The following is a 12594-nucleotide window of genomic DNA, read 5'->3' on the forward strand; positions in this document are numbered from 1 at the left end:
CTAGCATATTTTCCTTAATGATAAATGAAACCTGGCCCAAACCTGACGCAGCCCGGCCCATGAACAGGTCTAATTACCATGTTTGTTGCCACTAAACAACTCAACACAAGATACTCGTGCGTGCCAATGCAAGATTTCGAGAACACCGTCTTCGACTCCGCCACCAACTTTGCCACCTTTGTCATTTTATGTCATCGGGAAACCATTCCAAATTTGGTAGGCTATTTTTTGGTTGACTCCACCATGGATGAAAGTGGCGTTTGTCGGGGCAGGAAGCACATCGACTCTAAAACACAAGTCAAAGTTTGACAACATTATATGGACATCGGCCTTGATCAATAGATCCCAGTACACCACCCCAAGCACGTGTAGTAATTCCAAAGCCACCAACACCTCCATCGCAAAAAAACCGAACCGAGTCGACCCGAAAGCAGTGTCTCAGTTGCTTGTGGAAGAGCGCGAATGGAGGTCACCACCGAGGCAATAATCGATTAATAGACAAGAGTAATGTGACTTCTCTAGATGGGCATAAATGTAGAGCGTTGATAGGAAAGGGTGGTTGAACGAGCTTGAGTTGGCTGAGGTGCAAGGACTCGTTGGAGGAGAGTTTAGTGGCGGTTTTGATTGACGCCTAAAGATGGAAATTTTGTAGGAATTTTCGGGTATCTGACCCATTCCAACCCTAATAGAACCCGTTTATCAAAACCCTATATGATCTGGGATGGGTTTGGGTTTTGACTTTAGGGTATTTGATACATGATACTTGGGATGCATAAATATGAACCTATTATATTATATATCATGCATAGATTTATAAATTTTAAGTACTAAGATAATTATTCTATTATTAATATTTTATTTGTATAAATTTCTTGGGATTAAAATTATCATTTGATGTAAATTTGGATTTGATAGATTGTTTATTTTGTTTAGTTATAAAATGTTAATTTTAAATATTATATCTTTTAATTTTTAGTTGAAATTGTTAATCATATACTTGTATTGATTGTTTTAATGAACACAAAAGTTAATAAAATCTATTTTATTTCATTAAATAACACAAAAGGCGATATGACTTAGTGGCTTAAAGTAGTGTTAAGAGATTTGGCACTATCATTAATTGATCCCGGTTCAAGTCACACTATAAGCATTAAGAAACTTTATTTTAATAGAAAACATTTGGTCAATGGATTTAATGGGTGGGACGAATTGGGATGGGTTTCGAAAATTAAGAAGAAAAGTTAGACGGGTTTGAAATCAGGGATAAATAGGTTGGTTTGGAATCAGGGATAGATAGGTTGGTTCGGAAATGGGTAAGGCAATTTGCACGAGTACCCTACCCATTACCATTCCTATTGCCACCCATTGGGGATCGGATTTCCAATGCAGCCGTCCTACTCCAATGGAGGAAGAAAGTCAAGAGCATTAGAGCTGACGCTAAGACTGTTGCAAGTGCTAGAAGAGGTGAAGGTGCGGTCCGTGGAGGTAGGTATTGGAAGTGTAGCTGGTGAAGTTGAAGTTAAGATCGATGTCCAAAGGGAAAAGGATGTCTTCGCTTATAGTTTCAAATAGAGATTAGTCGAGGACCTTGTAGAGGCCACTACTGGTTATATAGGATCAAGAAATCGAGGTCGAGACTTGAGACAAAAATGGAGTATTTTAGTTGACCCATCTCATCTCTTCACCATTAAAACATTTCTTTTTCCAAGAAGAAGGTGGCGTTGGGAGCTATCAGCTCTGAGTTGGCCATGGCTTTGAGCCTTTGAAGTAAAAGAAATTGAAAAGATGAGAAAATGCAACGTAAGAGTTTCACTATGCATGATCATATCCATACCAAAGGTTACTCGTAGATAGCTAAAGGCGTAGTATAACACAAGGAAGAAAAGGGATTTTTAAGAGAAAAGGGCAATAAAAAGAAAATACAGAAAGTTCTGATGAGTATTTTAGTAATTTAATGCATTATGTTATCTAACTTTAACGGCTGGGTCTTTGTCTAGGGTCCGTGTAAATTCAAGGATTTACACATTTAACCTAAAATGTTGAATTGTTGACTTGTTATCAAATAGGAAAACAACTCTATTTTGGGTTGATTTTAAATTTGTATTTTATTTTTATCATCAATAAAACAATTATTCTTGGTACATATTTTTTAATATGGTCAATTAATAAAAGAGATAATAAAAATGGGAGTTAATGCCCTAAATATAAGACTTAATGAAAGGGATTTGAATGAGGAGAAATGTAGTAATTCAAGTTACATTTTATGCCCTCATAATTAGAAAGACCAAATTCAAGAATAGGAATATTCTAGTCAAGAATAGAATTCAATGAATGTTATTGTGAGTTATTACATACCTTAAATATATAAGACTTAATGAAGAGGATTTGAACGAGGAAAAACAGGTTATTAAAATTACATTTTTGTCCTCACTATGAGAGAGGCTAAATTAAAATATTTGGGGCATTTTAGTCAAACAAAAATTTTCACTCTCATTCACAATTTTAATAATAGTATAGATAATATAACTTTAAAAGATAATGTGGAGTTGTTCGTTATTTTTCTTATTTTCTCTCTTTTTGACATTTTCTTTAAATGAGTTGAACAGTTGAACCATATGACCCATTGGCCAAAGTGGTTTTGTCTTTCACCATAGTCTGGAAAAGTGGCAATACTAGTTTGAATTAGAGAGAGAGAGATAACAAATTACTTAAACATGATACCTGTATTTATGCTTATTTTACTTGTTTCAATATAGATAAATAAATAGTGTTATAGCCGTTTTTCTATCAAATTACATGTCCTTAAAACATTTTTACCACTTCAAACAACATTTTCTTTGGTCTTCCCCTTCTACTTGGTTTTGTTCTTCCTAATGCATTTGGAATTTTAAAGCTAAACCTATTAAACATAGGAAAATTGTGAAAGCATGCTTTTGAAAAAAAAAAAAAAAAAAAGCTAAGGTGATGTTTGGTACTATTGCTAATTTCTTAGAAATCAATGCCATATCAAAACCACATTAGCGATTTTTGAATTTTGGTTGGTTGCTTTTTGAGAAATAAGAAAATCACTAAAAAAATGATTATTAAAATCAGGTCGATTCCAATTTCTTGGATGGCGTGGCATCTGATGTGGATAAGGGAGATAGTACCCATAAAATAAAAATCACTAGTGGTAATCACTATAAAACAAACTTTGTCAATTTCTCAGAAATTGGTTGACATGGCATCAACTATACTGTTAGTGGAAAAATTTTAGTATAATTTCTCACATAACATAATTCACCCAATTAGACTAATAACTGGGTTTCTTTTGTTATTTGGGTAAGTCTCATTCAAGAAATTACATAGATATTCCCTTAATTACATCTCCCCTAGGGGTAGAGTAAACATTTTGATTCTGATTCAAAAGTACAAATGAATAGACTAAACTAAGTATCATTTTTCTATAGAATTTTTCTTTGAAATTTCTAGTATATATACCCTCTTTGTTTGAGAGAAAACCAGCAAATAAATAAACAACTTTTTATACATAACAAGTAAATAAGATCTCATAAATAGTCATATTTCATCAATAAAGCTACAAATGGTTTTTAAATTGTAGTTATGTGCATTATCATACTGTGAGGAAGCATAATCAACCAAGTTTCATGAACAAGGCTGTAGATAGTTGTCTCCCTCACATAAAGTATTGATTTTTAGGGTCAAAATGAAATAAGGAACCATAATTATCCAAATTGCATAGACAAGGCTATAGATGGTTATCTCCTTACATGTATTTCAATATGAAACAAGGAAGAAAAGAAAAAAATAAAGAAAAAATGAGTGAGAGGAATAAAAAGAACATGGTCTTCCATCTCATGTGGGAAGCACAAGGAGTATCATATTGAAGGGGTGTAGGAAGAAAACAAAATTCCCTACATTCCTCTTCCCTTTTTTTATGCTCTCCACATCAATATTCTTCTCTTTTCTCTTCCCACTTGTTTCTTAGCGCTAGAAATCTTATAGATAATTTAGTATTAATCAACAAAATGACATTAGCCCCATTCTCCTTGTAGGAAAGGGGTTTAGGTAGTTAAATAACTCCCCACTCCTTTCTTCTTAGAGTGCCAAGTGTCACCCCATTTAAAATGGGTTAAGGAGGGAAAAGAAAATTCTTTCCTTCCTAAGATGACAAATTTCCCCCCACTTAAAATGGGTTAAGGAGGGAGAAGAAAACTCTCTTCCTAGGATGACGTGTGTCCCCCCACTTAGTGGTTAAAGGAGGGAAAATAACTCTCTCCCCTAGGGTGATATGTGTCCCCCCCCCCCCCTAAAGTGGTTAGAGGAGGGAAAATAACTCTCTCCCCTAAAGTGACATGTGCCCCCCCCCCCCACTTCAAGTGGTTAAAGGAGAGAAAATAACCCTCTTGTTAGAATAGAACAAGTGGCATCCCCTTATAAATAAGTGGGATACTTCATAAGAAATCAATTAATATAAATTTATTTTTTTAGGGCATGTTGTTCAATTAAATAGATTCTACTATAGGCCCATTAAATGTTTATTGCATTACAAACAAGTCCAATTAACTTGGAGTCTGTTATTCATTAAACTAGACTGCAAACCTCTTTTTTTACTAAAATGTTTCAGCCCACCAATAGGACTAACTGGGCTTATAAGAAAACCATTTTTCTTTTTTATTATTATTTTTTTAAGTTGTGTTTGGAAGTATCTTAATAACCTGCTCCTAGTCCAACAAACTTAAAGACTTAACAAATACCAAACGAACAATTTCTCTGGTTTCTAAGAAATCAATGATCTCATAAATTAGTGACTTATGAAAAATCTCATTAGAGGAATCAGCAATGGTACCAAACATCACCTCAATCGCTCCCTTACATGTTTGAATCCAGTATTGACACGACATGTTAGACTAAGAATGGAAAAACTCCTCACTACTTTACTGAGTTACCACCAAAAGGAATCGATATCATGTAAAATTTTGTAATAAGAATGTTTACCAGAAATACAACTGGTTCTAAGGTATAGGCACTTCAGAGAACTTCATCTAAAGGCTTAATGACTTTCACGATGCCAATAACATTTTAGGAGTACAGTTCAAGGGTAGGGGTGGGGGAAAAGAAATGAAAACACTGTGAATTTTATTTTATTGTTTGGGTAGTAAATAAAAAAGAAAATTTATTAAGCAAGAGAAGAGAGAATTACAAAGAACAGAACAACAAACCCATCCTCGCCTTTCACCCTCCAAATACCATAATTCAAAAGCCTAATCATATAAAACCCCAAACCTGACCATAGCATAACTGAACTAAAAACAAATAGGATTAATGTTCAACCCCTAAATTCCCAGACCTGCCACCTAACCACCCCACCCTCAGAAAACCAAACCACAAAAAATTCAAATTCTTTTACACCCATCAAATCAAAACACTCCAATACATTTGCACAACAATTTTGCCCAATTACTTCCCATCTGCAAAGGCTGTGAATTTTATCATGACAAGAGATGAAACATTTGCCTGTTTAGTGATTTGGGACTGCAAAAGAAGGGCAAAAACTTGAGCTTTTGGAAAATCTACATTGCCAAAAGGCCACCCAAAGTATGATCCCATTAGAATTTTATAAAATACTTCTAATACCTGATAGTCCAAGACTTCCTTTAGAGCTTGCCTTCAAATATAATTGATTTAACTTGCATGCATGCGTGTAGTTGTTAGGATAGAGCTATTCATAAAAATATAGTTAAAAGAAATGGTATCTTAGTGTTGAACAGACATATCGTGTGCTTAAACGAACGCATATTGTGCCATAATAAACAGTTCAAAATGGCATTCCATAATTGCCTTCAACCTTGTCACTTCAACCACAATACCTGATAGTCCAAGATTTCCTTCAGGGCTTGCCTTCAAATATAATTGATTTAACTTGCATGCATGCATGTAGTTGTTAGGATAGAGCTATTCATAAAAATATAGTTAAAGAAATGGTATCTTAGTGTTGAACAGACATGTCATGTGCTTAAACAAACGCATATTGTGCCATAATAAACAGTTCAAAATGGCATTCCATAATTGCCTTCAACTTTGTCACTTCAACCACCTTATCAATTGTGAAGGTAGAGTATACCCTAAGAACCCTAAGATGTGAACATTTAATGGTCTTGAGAAGTTCAGTGTAGTGTAACATCTTTCCTAGTCTGATAGGTAGACATAGAAAACAACGTAGAAATTGATATATTCTAAATGCACTTAAGAGAGAGATTCTAGGCATGTGAAGAGTGAGTGTGCACTACATGAGAGAGAGAGAGAGAGAGTTGGGGCCAGTACTCATAAAGTGTCATGAGCCATACAAGAACAGTTGATATACTTCACTTATAATATCCTCAGGGGCCAACACTCTCTAGATCTAGTAATTACCGCAAGAATTAACAGAAGAGTGTAATAGAGACAAACAAACAAATTCTAAAGATAAATCTTGGGGACATCACAAAATAATCAGAACATTTCTAGTAATTATTGTTCTTCTATTTTTAAAAGAAAAATAAAGGAAAAACTGACCTGAAGTCCCAACAGAAAATCACGACTTCTTGGGATTGTTCTTCATTGTCTTCCTAGTTCCTTCTAGTTCTTCCTCGGCTTCTTGTAGGTAGAATAGATTTCAAACTGAATCTTTAGGTAGGGTTCCACTAAAACTAGTAATTTGAATTCCTGAAGGATTACAGTAGATAAGTTTTTATGTGTTTCTCAGGATCCTTATTCTAGTTTCACTATAAATCCTTTTCTTTTTGTTTACTATTAAAAGAAGAATGCCCTGAAATATAAGAAAACCAGACTGCAGATCATTAGAATAAAAAAAAATCAGACTGCAGGACTATAGAGCTATTTTAGTCATAAAAAGTCTACAAAATTGAACAGGTTAAATATATGTGATGAGGGCAGATTTGGCCCTCCAGTGGAATTGTAACACATGGCACCTCATGCCAACTAAGTGTGGCCTCTTGATAGCTCGCCACAGGCAGCTCGCCATAAGCAGCTTGCCACAGGCAACTCGCCATAGGCAGCTCGCCATAAGCAACTTGCCATAGGCATCTCGCCATAAGCAGCTTGCCACAGGCAGCTCGCCATAGGCAGCTTGCCATAGGCAGCTCACCATAAGCAGCTCGCCATAAGCAACTTGCCATAGACAGGCAGCTTGCCATAGGCAGTTCACCACAGGCAGCCCACCATAACAGCTTGCCACAGGCAACTCGCCATAGGCAATTCACCCTCAGCCTGGCAACTTAGACAACTTGGCATTGCATAGGCAGCCCGCCACTAGGCAGCTCGCCACTAAGCAGCTCGCCACTTGTAGGGCAGCTCGGTACAGGAGTAGTTTGATGTATCGCAGGAAGATCTCCTGCCTGACGACCTGGCCTAGACATCGACCCGCCGACTGACACGGGCACCGACCTGACGACCTGGCCCAGACACTGACCCGCCAACTGACACAGGTGTCAACCTGACAACCTGGCCCAGATACCGACCCGCCGACTGACGCAGGTGCCGCCCTGACAACCAGGCCCAGACGCCAACCTGGCCGCCTGACACAAGCGCCAGCCTGATGACCTCGAGGAGTTCACCACCGTACCCTGGTTTTGACGGGATGTGACGAGTCTTACCGTTTGGAGGCTTTTCACCCACCTAACCCGCGAAGACTCCGGGGAAGGGGATGGAAAAAATGTGGAGGTAATCCCTGCTCTCTAGCTCTCTCGTTTCTCCAATATTATCTTCAAAGCTCTCTACAATCAGAGTGCTAACTTAAGCGTCAGAGAGCCCCCACCGAGAAAATACCCCTGGGTCCTCTGATTCAATTCTCGCAGGTCCCTCGGCTCCCGCCGCCTACAAAGAGGAGGAAAAGATTGAGTTCTCGCAGGTCCCTCAGCTCTCATTGCCTACAAAGGAAAGAAGATCACTTCATGCAGAGGGCAGTTAGGTTGCACTGCACCAGGGAGTTCCACCATTCTCTAAGCCACAGGCCGCCTAGTAGGGAGTTCGCCACCAAGTAACTCTCCGCCAGGCAGTTCGCCACCAGGGAGCTCACCACCAGGCTGTTCGCCACTAGGGAGCTCACCACCAGGCAGTTCGCCACTAGGCAGTTCACCACCAAGTAGCTCATCACCAAGGCACGTCACCACCAGGTCAAATAACGAGGTATTTAGCCAAAAACTTTTTACATCACAAAACATTGGTACGTGACCAGAAACGGTTACATCAATATGAAATTAAAAAGAATGGCTTGTATAGACCATTATATCCCTATTAATCATTTGATTTACTTAAAATATCCAAAAGCTAACAGTGTAGAATTGGAAAGAAAAAGTCTATGTATCATAATTCATAAGGACCCCCCCCCTCCCCAAAGAAAAATGCAAATAGTAAAATTATAGAGAGAGAGAGAGAGAACCTGATGGTTTCATACTTTTACTAGTATAGATTCACCAATAGTCTCTACATGAGCATGATCCTTTTTGGAAATAATGGAATCGATTATTATCTCTAACAATTATCTCTCGATCTGTTATCTTAGATATTAGTTTTATGGCCGTATGACAATCACCACAGACTCGGAGATTTTTCACAACTCGAATCACATCTCTTGACTCTGTACTGATCAAACCAAATCCAATAGCCAATTTCTCACTGTGACAGCCAAGGGAGTGCTCCTTCTCCTCTTCTTCTATATCAAATAACACAAACTCAGTGGTAGGCATGTAGCCCACTTCCTTCAATTTCTTAGCTAATTCATCAAGCTTCAAATATATCTTCTCTGACAAGGCATGGGATCGGTCTCCTACACGAAACTCATGAACAACCCCACTGATCTCAATCCAACTACATCCTGGTGTCTTTTGAATACCCTTCTCATTCATCAGAAACCTGAGGTTTGCCGCATCATTCCACCTACCACTTGTGGAATAGATATTTGATAAAAGGACGTAGTTTCCTGAATTACATGGTTCTAACTCGATGAGGCGTTTTAATACATGTTCAGCCAACTGTGTGTCCCGATGTATCCTGCATCCACCCAACAAGGCCCCCCAAACAACAGCATTGGCCTGAACTGGCATGTCTTTAATCAATTGGTGAGCCTCATCTAAAAACCCGGCACGACCAAGAAGGTCAACAATACATCCATAATGCTCAATCCTAGGAGTTAAGGAGTAGATGCGACTCATGCTAACAAAATATTGGCGACCGTCTTCAACTAGACCAGCATGAGTGCAACCACAAAGAAGACCAATGAAAGTGTTCCCATCGGGTTGAATTCCCAATTTTTCCATCTGACCAAAAAGCCCGAATGCAGCTTTCACATGCCCATTCATGGAGAGCCCAGAGATAATTGCATTCCAAACCACTACATCTCTTTCCTTCATTTCTTCAAAGATCCACCATGCCCTACTCATTCTCCCACATTTTGCATACATGTCAATCAATGCAGTACCTAGGACAAAATTATTGAGATACTCATTTTTACCAATCAAACCACTCACCCAGTCCCCTAATTCGAAAGCTCCTAATTGTGCACAAGCAGAAAGAATCCCAACCATGGTAAAACAATCAGGTTTTACATTTTCTCTCTGCATCTGGAAGAAAAGCTCCACAGCCTCTTTAGGGACTCCATTCATTGCATACCCTGCAATCATGGCACTCCAAGAAACCGTATCTTTCTCATGCATTCCATCAAAGACACTGCGGGCTTTCTCCATGCTTCCACACTTTGTATACATATCCACCAAAGACGTAGCCACAAAGACATTACGATCCATCCCCATCTCTCTTATGTATCTGTGTATCCATTCTCCATTTTTTATATCCCCTAGTTGAGAACATGCAGACAGGACCCTAACAAGGGTAAAGCTATCCGGCTTAAGTCCCATCTCCAAAAGCTTCTGAAACATTACAACTGCTTCCCCAAAATTTCCAAAATCTATATACCCACTAATGATTGCAGTCCAAGAAACAACATTTTTGTCTGGCATCTCATCAAATACTTTATGGGCATTTCCCACGCACCCACATTTCGCATACAAACATACTAAGCTAGTCTTGACATACACATCGTAGTCAAATCCCGCTTTCAGTACGTGTGTGTGGATCTTGATCCCCAATTCAAGACCGGAGAGCCTGGCACACGCCTTGAGAACAAAAGGGAAAGTGAAATTATTGGGGAACAAGCCTTCTCTTCGCATAAGGCCGTAAAATTTGATTGCGTCGTAAAGACAATCATTGGATACGAAGCCACGGATCATTGTATTCCACAAGAAGATATTTGGTTCTCTGGTTTGAGAGAAAACGAGTCGGGCGTGCTCCGTCTCTCCAGATTCTAAGCACGATTTCAAGATCATGTTGACAAGATAATTGTCCTGATCGAGGCCGAATCGAAGAAGCCGAGCATGGACATGCTTGAGCTCTTTGAAGTTGTTGCATCCTTGGAGCAGGCGTCTTTTGATCTCTAAAGCCTTCGAAAATGATGATGTAGTTGGATTGGTGAGGAAGGTCATACCCTTCTCCCGCCAAATATTTCAAAAATGAATACGAGAAAGATGGATCATACGAGAAAGATGGATCATACGAGAAAGAAGGAACCATCTACTATACTGAGCTTTCCTTCTTACTAGGCGAATGACAGTTTACGACCTGCTCCTCCCAAAGCGCACCTTACACTCATCTCACATACACATCCGGAAGCATTTTCATGAAATGAAATTGTCTAAAATTCACCAAGAATTTTGAGCATTTCTCTTAAATTCATCACCACTTTTCAAAATGTTTAAATCTCACCAACTCAATAAACTTTTATTTTCCAAAACTCACCTTCCACTATACTGTTGATGTTTCTTAACAGGTGTCTATATAAGCATAAATAACAATTTTTATAACCAAATCACCCTTGAATGGTGAGTTAGAGGAAAATGGTCTTTTCACTTTTCACTTTTCTTTTCTTTTTACGTTATAGTGTTTTGTTATAATTTCTAATATTTTTTATAATTTTAATTTTTTTTACATTTTCTATTATCTACAATCTATAAAATTTCCTGTACTTTTTTATTTATTTGTGATTTCTATGTTTTTCTATAACTTTTAGTGTTTTTTCTATAATTTTTATTTTCTAATTTTGTTTTTCAATTTCTATAGTTTCTATAATTTGAAAAGAATCGTTTATTTTGTGTGCAATTTTTATAATCTTTTATATTTTTTCCAATTTCTATGTTTTTATGTATTTTATATTTGAAAATATTTTTTGAAGTTTTTCCTTTTTTCATGTCTAAGTATTAAATATATGTATATATTTTATATTTTTCTTCTATGAAGGTTAAAATGGTAATATATTAGGAGATGTTAGTATCTTTAATGTCAAGTTAGTGATATAGTGAGTTTTAGACATTTTAAAAAGTTGTGGTGAGTTTAAGAGAAATGCTGAAAACTCATGATGAGTTTTTGACAATTTCCCTTCCATGAATAATAATAAGCATGAGAGATGTTGTTCCCATACATGATGAAATGTGCCTGTGAGGTCGGTGTGAAGAGAGCAGATCTGGACTTAGTTTGTAAATTAGCAAGGTAATATCTCCAATTCTCAGAAAGGCTGCGAGGACTGTGAGAAAGGTGTGAACACAGTCTTGGGAACCAAATAGGATTTCCTCTATCAAATCCTGCTATCATTGGGGTTGGGAGGTTGTAGGTTTGTCCGAAGTGTAGTTGGGTTTTTATCCTTATACTACTATTAATTAATATTAAATTAATAATCACAATTTGTCATTAATTAATTAAAAGCATTCAAAGTTATTTTTATTTCATGTTGATTTACTATTTTTCAATAATTTCTGGTTTGGGTATTTTTTTAATAATTTTTGGTATTTTTAATAACAAAGTACTATTAATTGTACTTTTTTATTATTTTTAGTAAATATCCTTATTAATATAAAATATTGTTAATTTTTTATATTTTTAATTATTTTTAGTATTTTAATTATGTTTAGGTTTTTCAAACTTTTTCGGATTTTTAATTAATTGTTGGTATTTTAAAACTATCAATTAATATTTTTATTAGTGTTTATTAAAGTCTCAACTCATAAGTTATTTAATAGTAGTATTAAAACTATCAATTAAGTTATCTATTTAAATTTCTTATTTTTATTATTGTTTATTAAGTTGGATTTTTAAGTGGAATTGAAACACATTTTTAACATTTACTAAGTTTTGTTAATATTTATTTTTGTAGTGAAAGTTTAGTGTATTTTTAAATTAATAATTTTTTGATTGTTTAACCTCAATCTATTTATATTATTTGATTTATATCATGGTTTTCAAAACTGGACCAGACCGGAAAAATCGGGAGCCGGTTAGGTGACCAATTCCGTTTTGCCCCAAAACCGTTATTTTGCCAAAAACTGTTGATTTGATCAGCAAACCGCTGACCTAGACAGTCAAACTGTCTGAACAGTCCAACAATTTTGGCCATTTTTTTATTTTGTTATCAAAACGGGTTATCCGTTTGGTTCAAATAGTTGGACCATTTGACCCGGAAACCGGACCTCTGGCCGATTCATTGTCCGG

At 36.7% G+C, this 12594-nt stretch overlaps 1 protein-coding gene across 1 annotated transcript; it reads right to left on the reverse strand.

Moving 5' to 3' along the window:
* Window positions 1-8432: 8432 nt before the first annotated feature.
* On the reverse strand, window positions 8433-10845 carry LOC148868620 (Pentatricopeptide repeat (PPR) superfamily protein). The gene has a single exon (XM_088968619.1). It carries the CDS (start codon window positions 10536-10538, stop codon window positions 8472-8474), a length of 2067 nt encoding a protein of 688 aa, XP_088824745.1. The 5' UTR covers window positions 10539-10845; the 3' UTR covers window positions 8433-8471.
* Between the last annotated feature and the right edge of the window lie 1749 nt (window positions 10846-12594).

The sequence above is a fragment of the Nelumbo lutea genome, chromosome 2 (genome assembly GCF_056320005.1).
Source record: "Nelumbo lutea isolate HS-2025 chromosome 2, American lotus-T2T, whole genome shotgun sequence".
In the NCBI taxonomy this organism is placed as follows: domain Eukaryota; kingdom Viridiplantae; phylum Streptophyta; class Magnoliopsida; order Proteales; family Nelumbonaceae; genus Nelumbo; species Nelumbo lutea.

Excerpts from the sequence above, each read along its gene's own strand:
- LOC148868620 (XM_088968619.1), bottom strand. The coding sequence starts at position 10,538 with ATGACCTTCCTCACCAATCCAACTACATCATCATTTTCGAAGGCTTTA.